At 42.2% G+C, this 15513-nt stretch overlaps 2 protein-coding genes across 5 annotated transcripts; one reads left to right on the top strand and one right to left on the bottom strand.

Moving 5' to 3' along the window:
* Positions 1-158: 158 nt before the first annotated feature.
* On the bottom strand, positions 159-9317 carry ercc5 (excision repair cross-complementation group 5). Of its 2 annotated transcripts, XM_031324187.2 has the most exons (15): positions 9026-9317; positions 8718-8893; positions 8473-8588; positions 8217-8315; positions 7869-7935; positions 7336-7479; positions 7032-7242; positions 5690-6643; positions 4503-4789; positions 4133-4252; positions 2914-3127; positions 2352-2496; positions 2016-2216; positions 1764-1848; positions 159-953 (listed from the first exon to the last, which is right to left on the bottom strand). In XM_031324187.2, the coding sequence occupies exons 1-15, from the start codon at positions 9111-9113 to the stop codon at positions 420-422; spliced, it is 3441 nt and encodes a 1146-aa protein (XP_031180047.1). In that variant the 5' UTR covers positions 9114-9317; the 3' UTR covers positions 159-419. The 2 variants fall into 2 exon arrangements, with proteins under 2 accessions (XP_031180047.1, XP_031180049.1); XM_031324189.2 differs by lacking the exons at positions 8718-8893; positions 9026-9317 and having other exon boundaries at positions 8217-8344; positions 8473-8555.
* Positions 9318-9485: 168 nt separating this feature from the next.
* Positions 9486-15434, top strand: blzf1 (basic leucine zipper nuclear factor 1). 3 transcript variants are annotated; one of them, XM_035999470.1, is made up of 7 exons: positions 9486-9504; positions 10322-10407; positions 11147-11598; positions 11985-12184; positions 12464-12592; positions 13806-14025; positions 14122-15434. In XM_035999470.1, exons 2-7 carry the CDS (start codon positions 10389-10391, stop codon positions 14305-14307), a joined length of 1206 nt encoding a protein of 401 aa, XP_035855363.1. In that variant the 5' UTR covers positions 9486-9504; positions 10322-10388; the 3' UTR covers positions 14308-15434. The 3 variants fall into 3 exon arrangements, with proteins under 3 accessions (XP_035855363.1, XP_031180053.1, XP_035855362.1); XM_031324193.2 differs by lacking the exon at positions 9486-9504 and adding an exon at positions 9745-9960; XM_035999469.1 differs by lacking the exon at positions 9486-9504 and adding an exon at positions 9972-10138.
* Positions 15435-15513: the final 79 nt, after the last annotated feature.

Below are 15513 nucleotides of genomic sequence, written 5' to 3'. Positions count from 1 at the left end.
TACACTAGCATGTAGGCGACTGAAATACTGCCTGAAAGAAATGCAAGGGATGTGGGGCGCTGAAGACATGCACCTGTCTTAAAGTCTTACAGTTAATACATTAGCACAACAAATAACAAGCCTGAGCCAAACTTTGGGAAGACTTCAACTACAAACAATGTACCTCAAAGATGTAGTGCAACATATTGCCAATCCTCTCACAGATATACATCTCAATAGTTTACAAAACACATATTCTGAAAGAATACAGAAAAAGCTCAATTCATCACCGTTCATGATTCATATTCATATTTACCTTATACATCTCAAATATAACTTCACAGACATTATTTGGGAGTGTGTGACATGTTTCACACTCAATATCAGAATTGCTTGGACAATTTCTGTAAATGTTATGTTGAGGTTTTTTTTCCCCCCCCTCACAACTTCTTCGCCCTTCCCTTCCCTCTTGTGCTTCCTCTCCCTCTTGTGCTTCTCGCTCCGTGGCCTCGTCGGCTGCCTTCGAACACAGATCGGGCTGTAACCATAGCAACTTCACCGCCACCATCGCTGTCCTCCCCCGAGCTGCTGCTGCTGCTCCTCCTGGCCCTCTGAGGTACAGTCTTAGTAGACTGAGGGACGGCCTTCACTGAGAGGGACTCCTGGCTGGTGCTGCTGACATCCTTCAGAGGAGATTTGACAATCACCTCCGACCCCAGAAACCCTCCTCCTGACACGGTCCTCTCTTCTTCTCTCTCGCCTCCTCCTCCTTTCTTCAGACTCCTGTTTGCTTCCTTCCCTTTCTTAAATTTGGATGGGGATGGCATCTCCTCCTCACTGTCCTCCTCCTCCTCCTCTCCTTCATCTCTCTCCTTTCTCTTTAAGCAGGTGACGGCTCTGCGGAGTCGCTGGCTGCGGATCGTCTGCTTTTCCTGTTGCTCCATGCGAAAGAACGAGTCGATTCGCAGCTGAGTCTAAACCAAAACAGTGAGAGATAAAGTATGAATGATGTTAGACTACAAAGTGGATGTATTCCCCCCATTACTGACTTATTTCAAACTTACAAGATCAAACTGGAGACATGTAAGAGTGTGTGACCAAGAACAAAAGTCAGAGAGTGCTATTTAGTGTGCTCACTGGACTGAAGATGTGTAGCAGCCATCTACTGTAAATTCTTTCAGTTGTACATCTGATGTAACCCCACAGCCCAATCAGATGAGCTCAAGTACCCCTTCATCGGCACCACTCGTCACGCTCCAAATATGTTCTTATGAATGGATGGTATTGTTAATCAACATTATTAACTACAACATATAAAACACTATTTGTTGCGTACCATTGTCAATGCTCAAGTTTGCATTTGCACTCCTATCACTTACAATGGTAGAAGCTAGATGTTTAAACCATTTCTCCATTACTTTTAGTTACTAATTTAAACTGCTTATCCATTACTTTTAGCCACCACAAACAAACTATATCCATTGTTTATTCATACTTTTAGTTATTTCAATGGTTTATCCATTACTTTTAACTACTATACTAATTACTATTCAATTACAACTTCTCTGCTCACATGCTAACGCAATTGCAACACGTGGTGTTGTGTTGATGGGCAGCTTGTAAATATAACAAAGATCAGCATCACACCAATCTGTCTGTTTACTTTCCTCTTTAACACGTGGATGTATATTTCCTAAATCTATTCTAGTTGAGTTAATTAGTTGAGTAATTAGCTGGCAAATAACTGCAAAAGTATCCCTTGGGGTACTAGTAACCCTGGTTACCTGCTGGGTGTTGAGCTGCTTGATCACAGGCTGAAGAGTCTCCTCTGTCCTCCGACTGCTCCAGCCAAAACGACTCAGACAGAATGTAAAAGACTGGTTAAGGAAACTTTATACATTGATGACACACACACACACACACACACACACACACACACACACACACACACACACACACACACACACACACACACACACACACACACACACACACACACACACACACACACACACACACACGTCGATCAAGGATATTCTTTGATCATGTCGAGTTGTGGACGTCCCCAGCTGAAGAAGCTCTCTGATTGGTCCACAGCAGGTTGCAGGTAAGCCTGAGCCACCGCAGGGTTAGGGAACCCAGGGTGCAGTTTTAGGTCCCTCAATTTCTTCTTAACCTTGGTGTCCCGAGGATCAGCTACCAGACGCTTTTTCTCCTGAGCCTCTGACCACCATTTACTAAAGAATCAATCAATGTTAAAAATGCTATTTTTTTTAATTTTTTTAATAATTTAATAATTAATATAGAACTTAAAAAATGTAACTAAACGATTAATAAACTAGCTTTAAAAATACACACACACACACACACACCTGAACTGTGAGAGTGGCTCCAAGCCTGGCCCTGGGAACTCATTCAGTATCTCCATGCCAGTAACATATCCGACCCCCGGCACGCCCTCTGTGTAGTCACTCCCGAGCAGATAAGCCAGGTTTATCAGTTTGGTCCGGTCCAGGCCTGAGACAGACAGAGGTTAGATTGGAATAGAACAAGATGGAAACTAAATAAATATGATAAGAGTGAACAAACCTGTCATTTACAGACACATAAAAGTCAGGGTATCTGCAGGTTTAACAGAAAAAAAATCTAATGACATGGCATCATGCATGTGATAAATGTCTGTGGTTTGGTTTGTTTCTCCCCAAAACTAAGACCAAAGGAATTTTTATATGCACCACAAAATGAAAGATTTAAAAGTCAAAAGTGGAACAATTTAGACACTTCAGAGGAACATAAGAGAAAATGTCAAATTCTGTCTAAATCGATTTACAATCGATTTAACAAAATAAAAAAAAACAGCATAAGAGGAAATGAATGATCAAACATGTTACTTTATAAGGACCAAACGTTAAACAGATGATGGAGAGCACTGACCCAGTTGGCTCTGCAGGTCACTGTACTGGTAGTGTTCAACATATTTGTTCTGGCTAAAGAAGTTCTTGTAGACGTGTCTCCCTCCAAACAGCCACACGTCTGAGTCGTCCGTGATGGTCCCGTGTGTGTGTTCAGCGCGGTCGAGTGCTGCACACTGAGCCTCGGCTTCCGTCGGTGCCACAATGAACGGCACGCCAAACAGCCGCAGCAGCTCCTGGTATCAAAGATGAAACCGTCATTGCTCGCAAATAAAATCAAAAACACACACACCAAAGTTGATGGTTTGTGTCTTAATCTGCACACATCGGGGTTATGCTGATTTCTTGATGACACTATGTTTTGCACTGTGATCTTATAACTATAACCTTTTTAGTGTAAGAGTTTTAGTATGTGCATGTTTCGGCAGTCATCTGAGAAATACCTTCGCTCTTAGCAGCATTATCAAAACAGCCAAGGGTATTAATAAAGCATTGCACTTTAGAGGTTTTTACATTACGTGGTGAAGTTAGAAGGCAGAAAATGCTGACAGCCTGTGATATTTAATAGTGTGAGTGAGTTGACAGACAGACGCACACTTACCGCAAGGACTGTAAAGTAATACTGACTGCATGGCTCTGGGAATGTATGGCAGAGGCAGCACAAACAAATATATCCCCCAGTCGCCTTTTCCAGGTTGTCATATATCATGCATGTGTATCTACATTTGTATTCTATTTTTACAATGAAAATTCTTTGATAGCAGCTCGAGCTGGGCAATATATCAATATTATATCGATATCGTGATATGAGACTAGATATCGTCTTAGATTTTGGATATCGTAATATCGTAATATGACATAAGTCCTGTCTTTTCCTGGTTTTAAAGGCTGCGTTACAGTAAAGTGATGTCATTTTCTGAACTTACCAGACTGTTTTAACTGTTCTATTATTTGCCTTTTCCCACTTTCTGTCATTATATCCACATTACAGATGATTATTTATCAAAAATCTCATTGTGTAAATACTTTGTGAAAGCACCAATAATCAACCCTACGATATCGTTGCGGTATTGATATCGAGGTATTTGGTCAAAAATATCATGATGTTTGATTTTCTCCATATCGCCCAGCTCTAATAGCAGCTCATGAGTTCCTTAAGGATAAGTGTGAGGAGTGAAGTGCATTTGTGGTTTAAATGTGTCCGTATGTCCTGATGTGATTTCACAGTGTCTTCGGTTCACCTGGCTTTCCAGGTGCATCTGTCCAGTGACTGTGTTCGCCATCCTCTCCTGCTGCTGTTTCAGCTCTCTCAGGCTGCTCTGCTCCGCCTGCAGAGAGCTCTCCAGCGCCTCCAGCTCATCCTACATACACACACACACACACACACACACACACACACACACACACACACACACACACACACACACACACACACACACACACACACACACACAAACACACACACACACACACAGTAAGTCAAAATAAAATGATCAATCGTTTTGTTATTTTTCTGTTATAAATCCGAAGAACTTTTATATTCTTTAAAATAGTTTTTATCATTATAGGCAAAATATTGCGTGTCTAAACAATACTGACACGAAAGCTTACCACATCAAAGTGTTCCCATTCATTGATTGCTGGAGTTGAGCTGGATTCTTCTGTCTCTGTTCCCTCCTTTAGCGCATTCTCTTCTGTCCGTCTCTTTTTGTCTTCTTCTTCTTCCTCTAATTCCAAAGCAGCAGCTGGAGCCTCTGTCAACCCTTCCTCTGGGTTTTCTTCCTGCTTGGTCTCATCTCTACGGGCCTCATCTGGAGATCCTTTCTCTCCCGTCATTACTAGTGAGTCATCTGCATCCTCCTCTGGAAATTCTTTGTCTGACACCTCGATGAAGCTCTCTGGGAAAACACAAAAAAGCCCTTCCGTTAATATCTGCTGTTTTCAGGAGTTATGAATGTGTGGGATCTTTGTTTTTTTAATGTAACTTTATTTTCGTTTTTGTTAGTAGACAACATATAACAGACATACAGATAGCACATAGCTACATACTGAACAATCACATCCTCTATGGCAATTGTAGTTATTCGATAGAAGAAAAAATCTATACTTGTGATGTTACTATCACACCAAGCAAGAGGAGCGAAAAAATTATAAAAAATATATAGAAAATAAATAACATAATAAATTAAAATAATTAAAATAACATAACTGAATAAGGGGGGGTTCGTCTCTAGGGTATCAGCTGGGGACTAATGAAGACAGTGATGGCAGGATGTGGCATTGACAGAAGAGAAGTAGGAAATGAATGGGTTCCAAATGGTCCTAAATTTCTCCTGCCTCCCATCTCTCAGATATCTTATATTTTCAAGATGGATGCAGCTCATTAAGTCACTTTCCCAGTTTATATGAGTAGGCGGTTGGCTTGACTTCCAATTAAGGAGAATCAATCGCCTGGCTATTAAAGTACAGAAGGCGAGCGCACTGCTATGGAGGTTTGAAAAAACGTGCAGTTTTTTGGGGAGAGACCAAAAAGTGCAACAAGTGGGCAAGGGTTAATTACAGAGCCCGGTGCAACTGACATAGGATTAAAAATAAATTTCCAGAAACCAGTCAAACTTGGACAAAGCCAGAACATGTGAAGCAGAGAAGCTGGGGCCTGCCTGCACCTATCACATGTAGGATCTATCTCTGGTTTGATCTTTGCTAACCTGACTTTGGTCCAATATATGCGATGAATGAATTTAAATTGGATACGACTATGACGAATGAGTGTGATCTTAACCCAACTATTACTGCACCTTCTGACTCGCTCTCCTCACTGCCCTCCGACTTCACATCATCTCCGTTCCTTTCCCCTTGAGCGTCAATCATCTTTTTGCTCCTCTGCTTTAACAACGCAGGATGAATTTCAGTCTCTGCACTGAGGGCTTTTCCAAATAGTTGAGCAGAGAGATTAATGGATAATGCGTTTTGATTGGAAGCAGCAGCAGCAGCACGTGGCTTTGTGTTCAATCCCTCCAGCTCTTCTGGTTTCTCCATCTGTCCTCTACTTCCCGTCTGTATATCCTCTGTCAACCGTCTTCTCTTTGTCTCCTCTTCTGACTTCATCTCCGTCTCAGGAGTTTGTTGCTGCGCCGCAAAGCGGAGTGCTTCATTTCTCTGACCGATCACACTCTCCATCTCATCTTCAGAACTACTAACAAACAAGCCATCTTTCCGGTGTAAACTTTGGCCTGTTGGGTTCCCCTTAAAATTAGATTTTTCATTAGGCAAAGGGTTCACATCTTCAGGTTTTGTCTCTTCCTCTGAGCTGCCGATGACCACTTGTGGCCCAGGATGATGAATATTCGCCTGCAGTTTGGTGGATGTGCTGCTGATTAGAGTGCTGTGTGCAGCAGCGCCATCTTCCTCCTCAGCTAGAGCTCGTTGGATTGCCAGCAGGGTGCGCGGGGACATACTGCCGTCCTTATCATGGTCCACCTTCTCCTCGTCTGAGCTGTCGCTCATTGCAGCCTGGATCGCCTTGAGTGTACGAGGCGAGGGAGGTGATGTGTCTCCCCGAGACGGTTTTAAGACAGAGGGTTTGGAGTTTTTTGAGGAGGGACCCTGCACTTCTGCCTCGTCCTCACAAGCAGGACGCCACAGTGGCTCAGGTCTGTCCGCTGCTCGTCTTTTGCAGCCTGTCAGGGAGCTCCCAGACCAGGCTGCAGCTGCAGGTCGGCTCTCGGGGGCAGTCTCACTCTTCTTGGAGCCTGTGTAGAAAGAGCGGAATGGTGTTTTTAATATGAAAATGAAGACAAGTTTGCATTTTCGGATTTGGCCCTTTCCACAAATCCACAAAAGCCTTTACTTTACAACAACCACTGTCTAAAACACATCAGAAGGTTACAGATGCATTTCTTAGGTTCCAGACAACCATAGATTGAAATATGGCACCAAATGTTCTTGCAGAGATTTAAAATATGATATCACACTAAACTATTTGTTTGCTTTACTTTATATTAAAGTGACACTGTCATAATAAAATTGTGAGCAGTGTTTTGGAAACTTTCTTTTTGATACGTTTAAAACTGAAAACGTTTAAAACTGAAAACCTGTTATGGTCCTTTGATGAGTGAACACCATCATAGCTGCCCTCACCTTTAATAAGGATATAGTGGGAATAGTCTTCTGAAACCAGTCGGTGTGACTCTACGCTGTGACTCTGCTGGTCCCCGTCCAGTTGGTAGAGCTGTGGAGCGCTGCCGGTGCTCTGCTGGCTCATCTCTTTCTCCACACCCTGCAGTCGCTGGTTCAGCTTGTTCCTCTGCAGCAGGCCGGCAAGCTGGTACTGTGAAAAGTCTCCTGAATGCTAAGAGAAGTGAAGAGGAGTCTGTGTTGAAGAGCAGGAGATGGGTGAGATGGGTGAGTGTGTGGCTGTGCCACAAATGAGAGCTAATAGTACCTCTGGGGGTTTGTGGTACATGGTCCGACGTCTTTTGGAGAACTCTTTCATGTCTTTGAGTATCTCATGTTTCATTTCAGGAGGCAGACTGGCAAACTCCTCTGAGTTAATGTCCACTGAGTTGGGGTCTTCATACAATTCTCCCTAAGACACAATGAGCAATCTGGCTTTAAATGTCAATTATCAAACAGGCAGTTTACACAGAGAAAGGCTGGGCGATAAAGCCAACCAACATAAGAACATAGTAATAATGTGAGGATTTTTTTGAACATGACTCTAAATAAGAAACACACTGGCAACTAGTAGAGTTTTATGAAACAATTAAGAAGATATAATCCTTAAACAGAGGCCTTCACTGCTAATTTCACTCAGTGAAAACACTTTGTTGCTACACAGCCAGGACCACACCAGGATCCAACAACAACCACACAATATGAAAATACTATTAAAAAGCCAAAATACCATCAATAAAGCTATTTTATTTGGTGTTGGTGCTATAGAATTTGATGCTCTTGTGCATGTAATCATTTTACCTGATACATGTGATAGCCGTCGTCTGTCTCCTCCAACTCTTTCTCTTCCTCCTCCTCCTCCTCGGAACTGCAAGAACGAAACACATTCAAAATGATTATACCAGTATTGTAGGTGAAATAATTGTATAAAACAATACATTCTGTGTGCTCCTTCATGCACAGTTGGTGTTAACTTGACTCTCCTATCTAACACATGTAACACATGTGAAGATGAAAAAGCTTTGGAGCCTCCTCAACTGTTTCGCAAACAATGGATTTAAAACTCTGGAGTGGACTGTAGATAATATGACTGAATTACCACTTCATTTACTATAACTAGCAAATAGTAATCTTCTCCAGGCCTCTGACCTGTTTTTGTCCTTCTCTGCAGCTGGCAGGGCTGGTAGAACATACATGTCGTCCACCTCATCTCTCCTCACGGTGGAGAGGCTGGGTAGAGGATCCTTACTGTGGCGGTAGGAGAGTAGACAGTTCACCTTGTAGTTTTTAAGAAATTATTTATTCAGACAGTAGGTAAGAAGAGAGGGAGAGAAAGGAGAAACATGGCCGTTTTTCTGTTGTTGCCATCCCTCCATTGTACACTGCCACTGCCACGGTCTCTTACCTGCGGTCTCCAAGTGCAGCTTTGATCGCTTGTCTCTTCAGGAATGTTTTGAGAAGTTTCTCATTGGTCTGTTTCGACTCCCGACTCAACTCCTCTTTCCTCTGCCTCCTCAGAGCCTGCAGAAGAGCCACGGTCATGTGAAATGACAGAATATGTGGGAATCACATCCATTTGGAAGAAATATCAAAAAAATATTTTACACAGACAGACTGCTCATGTGGCTCTTCAGACGGCATTGGACGTACCAGAGTCTGTTTCTTTAGCAGTGGTGCGTCTCCATCAAACACAAAGACTGGCCTGATGCGGAAGAAGAGCAGCTTACAGATGCGGTTGAAGAGAGTGAGGAGGTGGGCGTTCTGGACACTGTTACCTTCACGGTCCCTCACACCCTTCACTGCCTGGTTCAGCCATATACTGATGTCTGGAGGGGTCTGGTTAAGGTTGACAGTCAGTTACAATACATGATCTGACAGAGAGATAAAGACGATGGGACCCTGCTCAAACAATGACAGATAGAAAGATAGATGTATAGATCACAACCAAGTCAGGATACCAACAGCAAGGACCTTTCCCTCCAGAGTCTCAGGGTTGATGGGTTTCCCTGTACTCTCCAGCAGCCTCCAGAGCCCATGCACTCCCATTATAACTATAGACCAAAACTCAACCGAAATACTGTCAATATTAAAAACTGAAAAACAAAAACAAATTAATTGTGCTTCACTTATCTGAGCATGTTCTCATATCAACTCCGAAATCACTAAAGTGAAAAATAAGAATCTGGACGGTATGAACTCATAGACAGTAAAAGAAAGCATAAGCTGCGGCACTTTTCAACGTTGGTTGTTACACTATTTTTGTCCGGAAAACAATAACGTTACTTGACTACGCATGAAGGTTCCGCCTTATTCACGTCGGGTTATATTAAGCTGTTACACCCATAGACATATAGCTATAGCTACACCACCAGCTTCGGGCAGCAGCATGGATGATGTTTAATCAGTTTCACGGTTCGTTTCTCTTATAAGAATTACGGTAGAACCAGAGCCGTTTAATGATTAGCTATGTCTATACGGCTCGTGAGTAATTGAAGAAATCAGTTTTTGTGGATGGGACGGACAGTTGACTTTAAATTGTTATTTTTTCCTGGATTTAGCCTGTCAGGCTAAAGCTTCGCTTGCTGCTGCTTCGACAAAATGGCATTTTTATAGATATTGTCAGTGGGAAAGTTAGACCAACGAGTTGGAGTATTGATCGATGCACAGTGCCGAACAGTGAACTCCCTGTGGCCTTTAGTTTGCAAAAGAGGAGGTGTTTCTCTATTGTGTTTCGTGGCAGGAAGTGTTGCCTGAGACACAGACCCAGGGCAGAAATCGCCCCTTTCATCTCGTCAGATCAGGCCAACTGTGTCCGGTGACAAAATAAACAGCTTGCTTGTAGCTGCTGCTTACAGCGAATTAATCGAGGAGGTTGGACCCAGTTAGCCGGCTGGTATGTTATCTAACAATTTGTCTGAATTCCTAAATCTGATCCTAGATGATGCTACTGGGAAGGGTCTTTCCGTGTAATAAGCAGCTATCATGATAGCGTTAACGTTACTTTAACGTGGGGTTGTTAAACTTCCCGTCAACGCTGCTCGACAAACAGCTAGCTAGCTAACGTTAGCAAGGTAACGTTAGCTACTCAGCTAAGTTAGCTAGATACCGTTATCGTGGACATTAACGTTATCAGGACCTCAGCTGTTCAACCTGACTTTTGACCAGCGGCCGTCTTTGTTCGCCGTCACTAACACTGAATGCTTGAGATGTTAACAACAACAAAACACTTTCTCCATTGTTAATAATTGTCACAGGACGACGATTCACCTGGTTTCACCTGAACTGTAACGGACTTCCTTCTCAACTAACAGCACCTCCACCATGACCGCTGCTGTGAGAGGTATGTAACGTTATGGTTTTAATTTGGGACTACTTTTATTTAGGACCATCACTAATAATTATGTTTTCATTCTGTTTACTGTTGAGCATTTACATAGAATGTATGTTAAGGTTATTACACAGGGAACTGCTTTCATAGTTAGCCTGTTTAGACCGATCAAGATTGTCTTTCATTACAACTTTAAAATGATACCGTGAACATACAGCATCTTAAGTGATCACTTGATTTTTCAGATTTTGTAACTGCTGCTAAACACAGAAAAAAAACCTCTCCACTCATCCATACAGCTATGGCTGGGTGTTATCAATACTTGTGCCCATTCAGTACCTGAGTTTATGTACTGATATCAAACCTATAGTCTTGTCCGAACCTTACTTTGAGGAATATAATCGTTTAGTTTTTTTCAAACCCCTTTTTTTCATTTAACATAAGAAGCCAAAATGTATGTTTAATGTTGTCTAAACACAATCAGCTGTAGGTTCAATACCAAGCCCTCCATGCTGGAGGGATTTTGGTGGTTATACCATGGCACATGTTGGACACCTTCAAGTCTTTGTCTGTGTTATTTGGCATTGGCAAATCAACTGTTTCGTTGTGCAATACAAAAAATACAAACTAAACACAAAAGTGTGTTTATAGGAATGTTCACTCCTACATTTAGAGCGGTCCACGTCTGATTGGATCACTCAGGACACATTTAAGTTCAAAGTGTAAACTTGGCTGTATTTATTTATTCCAGGCCCTGCCAGTGTGCCTATCCGAGGCACTGGCGATGGCATGGAAACGGAAAAACCGCCCGCCGTCCTGGAGGTAAACACGGAGACGCTGCCACCAGGTCTGTCTGCAGTTCCCCTTCTGAAGGTGGCTAGCCCCAAACACTGTCCCAAATCTACCCATCCCGCTCCCCCCCAGCCTCTCGGGGTGCTCCACCTGGGCAGGGTGAGTCGAGAGGCCTGCACGGAGGTGGAGGCTGTGAGGATCATCGTCCCACGTGCTGCTATTAGCCGGCACACCCGTACAAGACCTGTTGAGGGCAAAGGGGAGGCTGGGCAACAGGCTGAGGAGCAGGGCTCTCCCCCGCTGCCTCTGGTGGAGGACTGGAGAGGTCAGCTGGATAAGCTGCAGAACTCTGAACGCAGGCTGCTGCAGGACAAGGAAGGGCTTTCTAATCAGCTCCGTGTGCAGACAGAGGTAAGGCCCCAAATGAAGCAGATGCATTTTATTAAGATATTAGACATACTAGGCTTTACGCAGTCAGGGTTATTGCCGTTTCATGTATCAAACCATGCAGGAATTATGGATAGTTTGAACAGTATAGCGATCACTAATATTATCAATGAATTCCAATGTTTCGTGTAAAATTGCTTGAATTTATAATTCTGTCCAGATAAGTCCAAATTGGTAATACAATATAATCATGCTCCTTATTGTCTCTTTGAGTTGACTAAGAAATGAGAGCACTGTGTTTTTGTCTTTTCAGTGATTACATGTTTTTAAGTGAATATAAAAGCAGTTTATTTCCTCATGCACACATACAGCTGTAAAAGTATTTTTGGTAACTTTCATCCGTGTGCCAGGTGAACCGTGAGCTGAAGAAACTGCTGGTGGCGTCGGTGGGTGATGACCTTCAGTACCACTTTGAGCGTATGTCGCGGGAGAAGAACCAGCTGATTCTGGAGAATGAGGCTCTAGGCCGGAGTCTGGCACACACCGCAGAGCAGCTGGAGCGAATGAGTATCCAGTGTGACGTTTGGAGGAGCAAGTTCCTGGCCAGCAGGTATGAAGTAGACCAAACAATTGTGTGACAAATGAAATGGAGAAGTGGTTGGAAATGAATTAAGAAATGATGGAAAGGGATGGGACGTTTTTATTTTAGGGCACTACCAGCTGCTATGCTCTCATCCTTCAAGCGTCCGACATTTCAGCTTTTCTGGAGGAGGACAAATCAACAATTAAAGAAAGATTCTACTTCTACGAGGATCAATCTGAGATGACCTAATTAAACATTATCATGCTGATCAAAACGCTTGCATCAATGTTGTCATTGTCTCCTCAGAGTCATGGCAGAGGAGCTGACGAATGCCAGAGCAGCACTGCAGAGACAGACCAGGGAGGCACAAGGAGCTATCCAGGACCTGCTGTTAGAGAGAGAAGAGTTCTCCAGCGACATGGTGCTCACTCACAGGTGTGTGTGTGTGTGTATATATATATATATATATATATATATATATATATATATATATCACCCCCACTCTCTATCTGCACTTAACTTTTATCTAATAAAAAAAAAAAAATGCCCCAACAAAAATCCTAAAGATGAGGAACACTCGGTTCAATTCAACGTGTTTATTAATTATAAATAAAGTCATAAGTCCACTTATGGCATTTCCTTCAAAGTAAGCGCTCTACTCTAGATGTCCACTGTCCGGTGCATTTGTTAAAAAAATGGCTATTCAAAAGGAGTGATAGAGAGCAAGAGAGAGATGATAATAATTATTATAGCAGTATCGAGCTGGGCAATATATCGATATCGTGATATGAGACTAGATATCGTCTTGGATTTTGGATATCGTAATATGGCATAAGTGTTGTCTTTTCCTGGTTTTAAAGGCTGCATTACAATAAAGTGATGTCATTTGCTGAACTTACCAGACTGTTGTAACTGTTCTATTATTTGCCTTTACCCACTTAGTCATTATATCTACATTACTGATGATTATTTATCTAAAATCTCATTGTGTAAATATTTTGTGAAAGCCCCAATAGTCAACCCTTCAAATAATATTGTATCGATATCGAGGTATTTGGTAAAAAATATCGTGATATTTGATTTTCTCCATATCGCTCAGCCCTATAGCAGTAGGTATAATGGAATGATATGATAAATAATAAGAGCAGGAATGAATGACATCATGTAATGATTTCCTTTTACCGAATTAAAATGAAGTTATTAGAAAAATTGCACAAAGTTGCATTTAATATTGGAAATGAAGAGAACTCTTGGTTTTGCATCTTAATGCAGTACATTCTAGTTCACTTAGAGCCTTCACTTTAGCCTATGTTAAGAAATGAACCATTCGTGGCAAATAAATGGAAGGAGTCTGCTTTTTGAAGGAACTGTCAACAAATCTCCGCAGCAACGAGGATCCTGCTGGGAGAACTTATCACACTGCTTAACAATAGATGAGCTACAATACACAACATTCAGAGAGAGCTGGATGAACGTTACCTCTTAGCCGAGTCAAACAGAAATCTTGAACACAACACAAGGTTCGCAGCTGAGCCACTGATGATAAAGTGTGTATGCCAGTGGTCGTTGGCTGCCGTTGTACACCTCCTGCAACATTTTGTTAGCATAGATGATGATGTGCTGACGTCGCTCGCTTTTCTGTCTTCAGATCTCTGGAGCAGCTCCTGGTGTCCCTGCAGTGGGGTAGACCGCAGACATACTACCCCAGTGCACAGCCCCTCAGCACAGGAGATCTGGCAGCAGCTAATCACAAGCTAGCAGACGCCATCAACTCCCACCTGCTGGGTAACACCAGCAGCGCGGTGAAGAGCAGCAGTGCTACGGCGGAGCATCTCTGCAGCACTCCGGCCGAGAAGATGGCTGAGAAGGTACGAACTTCATATCCGTGTACAAATCTGACCATTCTCTAACATTTGTCATGACATCCAGAGCTTCACAAATGTTTTGTCTGTTTTCTATCTTAGGTGCTGAAGAATTTAGATCCAATTTCCTGTTCAGAAAACACAGCAGACCCGCCGCTCAGCGACTCCACCCCCCCAAACTTTCTCAGCAATAAGAAGAGCATCGGCAGGTTTCACCCATATACCCGCTATGAGAACATTACTTTTAACTGCTGCGAGCGCTGCACCGGAGACATCCTGGTGCTGTAGGGGTGGAGGAGCAGCAAAATGTCCCCATTTGGCACCAATGCAGCATCAGAGCTTTTTACGAAATGACTGAGATCTGAACGGGAGTGTACTCTGGAGGATATTGCTGTTTTGTGTCAACTTCTGCTCCTTCACTCAACACCAAAACATTAGCTTCTCCAGCAGACATTTCTTTTGTATCAGCTACCCATTTTAGTGCGTTGCATCTCTGATCTTTGGATTTCCACAATTTCAGATGTTTTTAAACTTGATCAACCTGCTGTTTAATTTTGCTCACTTTAACCCGAAAAAAAAATGGAGTTTGTTCAGGGATCATGATGTGAAAGTGCCGAAAACCGAATGCATTTTAGAGCCATTGTAGTCTGGTTTAAACTATGGAAAAAAGGCTATTTATTGTGAGGTCAAGACGAGTCAGTGTTACGTGGTGAACAGACAGCGTCTGCTTATTCAAACTTGAATATAAGGCTCGTGTATTAAGTGTTTACATAATCTCATAAGTCAATGTGCAAACAATAGAGCAAACGGGCTGTATTGATACGTTTGAGTTTTGACCGGGCTGGCTGTTACGGGAACACCCTCCAGGAAGTTAACAGACATTGAGCTAATTGTACAGTCGCACGTGCTCTGTACCTATGTACCCAATTTCTCGATATGATGGTGCTATTATATTGAATTAATATATTTTGTACAATGCATGCTGTAAAGGCGTCATAATATACATTGAATGTTTTGGAAGTGATTGACGGTACTACAATAGATTATTATTGTACACACTTGTGTGGCGTTAGAAAAATTGAAAGCAACATTAAAAAAAAAAAAAAAAAAAAGTAAAATCCAATAACATTTGAAATTACTATTTTTGTTTGTCATTCCTTTTGGGTGATGTTTTTGTAATTCATTTTAAAAAGTTTTTTTTGCCTCATGAAATGACGAGTAATGTAATTGCACATGTCTTTTTGCAATTTTTTAAAAACCAAGTTGTATAATGTTGTGGTTTACCACATCTGTTTGGAAAAGTTTGCATTAATGGTGACAGTAAAAGTCACAGTGAAAGCACACCATAACAAATATTTATACATCTTTTTTCATCCATGTCAGACCAAAATAAAGACCAAAGTAGTTTCTTTAAATGTCTTGTTCTTGTTCTGTTTATAACCCCGCATTGGAACCGGAAGACAAATGCAGTCCGTAAGCACCACTGACTACCTA

The sequence above is a fragment of the Sander lucioperca genome, chromosome 3, assembly GCF_008315115.2.
Source record: "Sander lucioperca isolate FBNREF2018 chromosome 3, SLUC_FBN_1.2, whole genome shotgun sequence".
In the NCBI taxonomy this organism is placed as follows: domain Eukaryota; kingdom Metazoa; phylum Chordata; class Actinopteri; order Perciformes; family Percidae; genus Sander; species Sander lucioperca.
The sequence above is the reverse complement of the archived record's forward strand: the minus strand, read 5'-3'. Positions and strand labels throughout refer to the sequence as shown.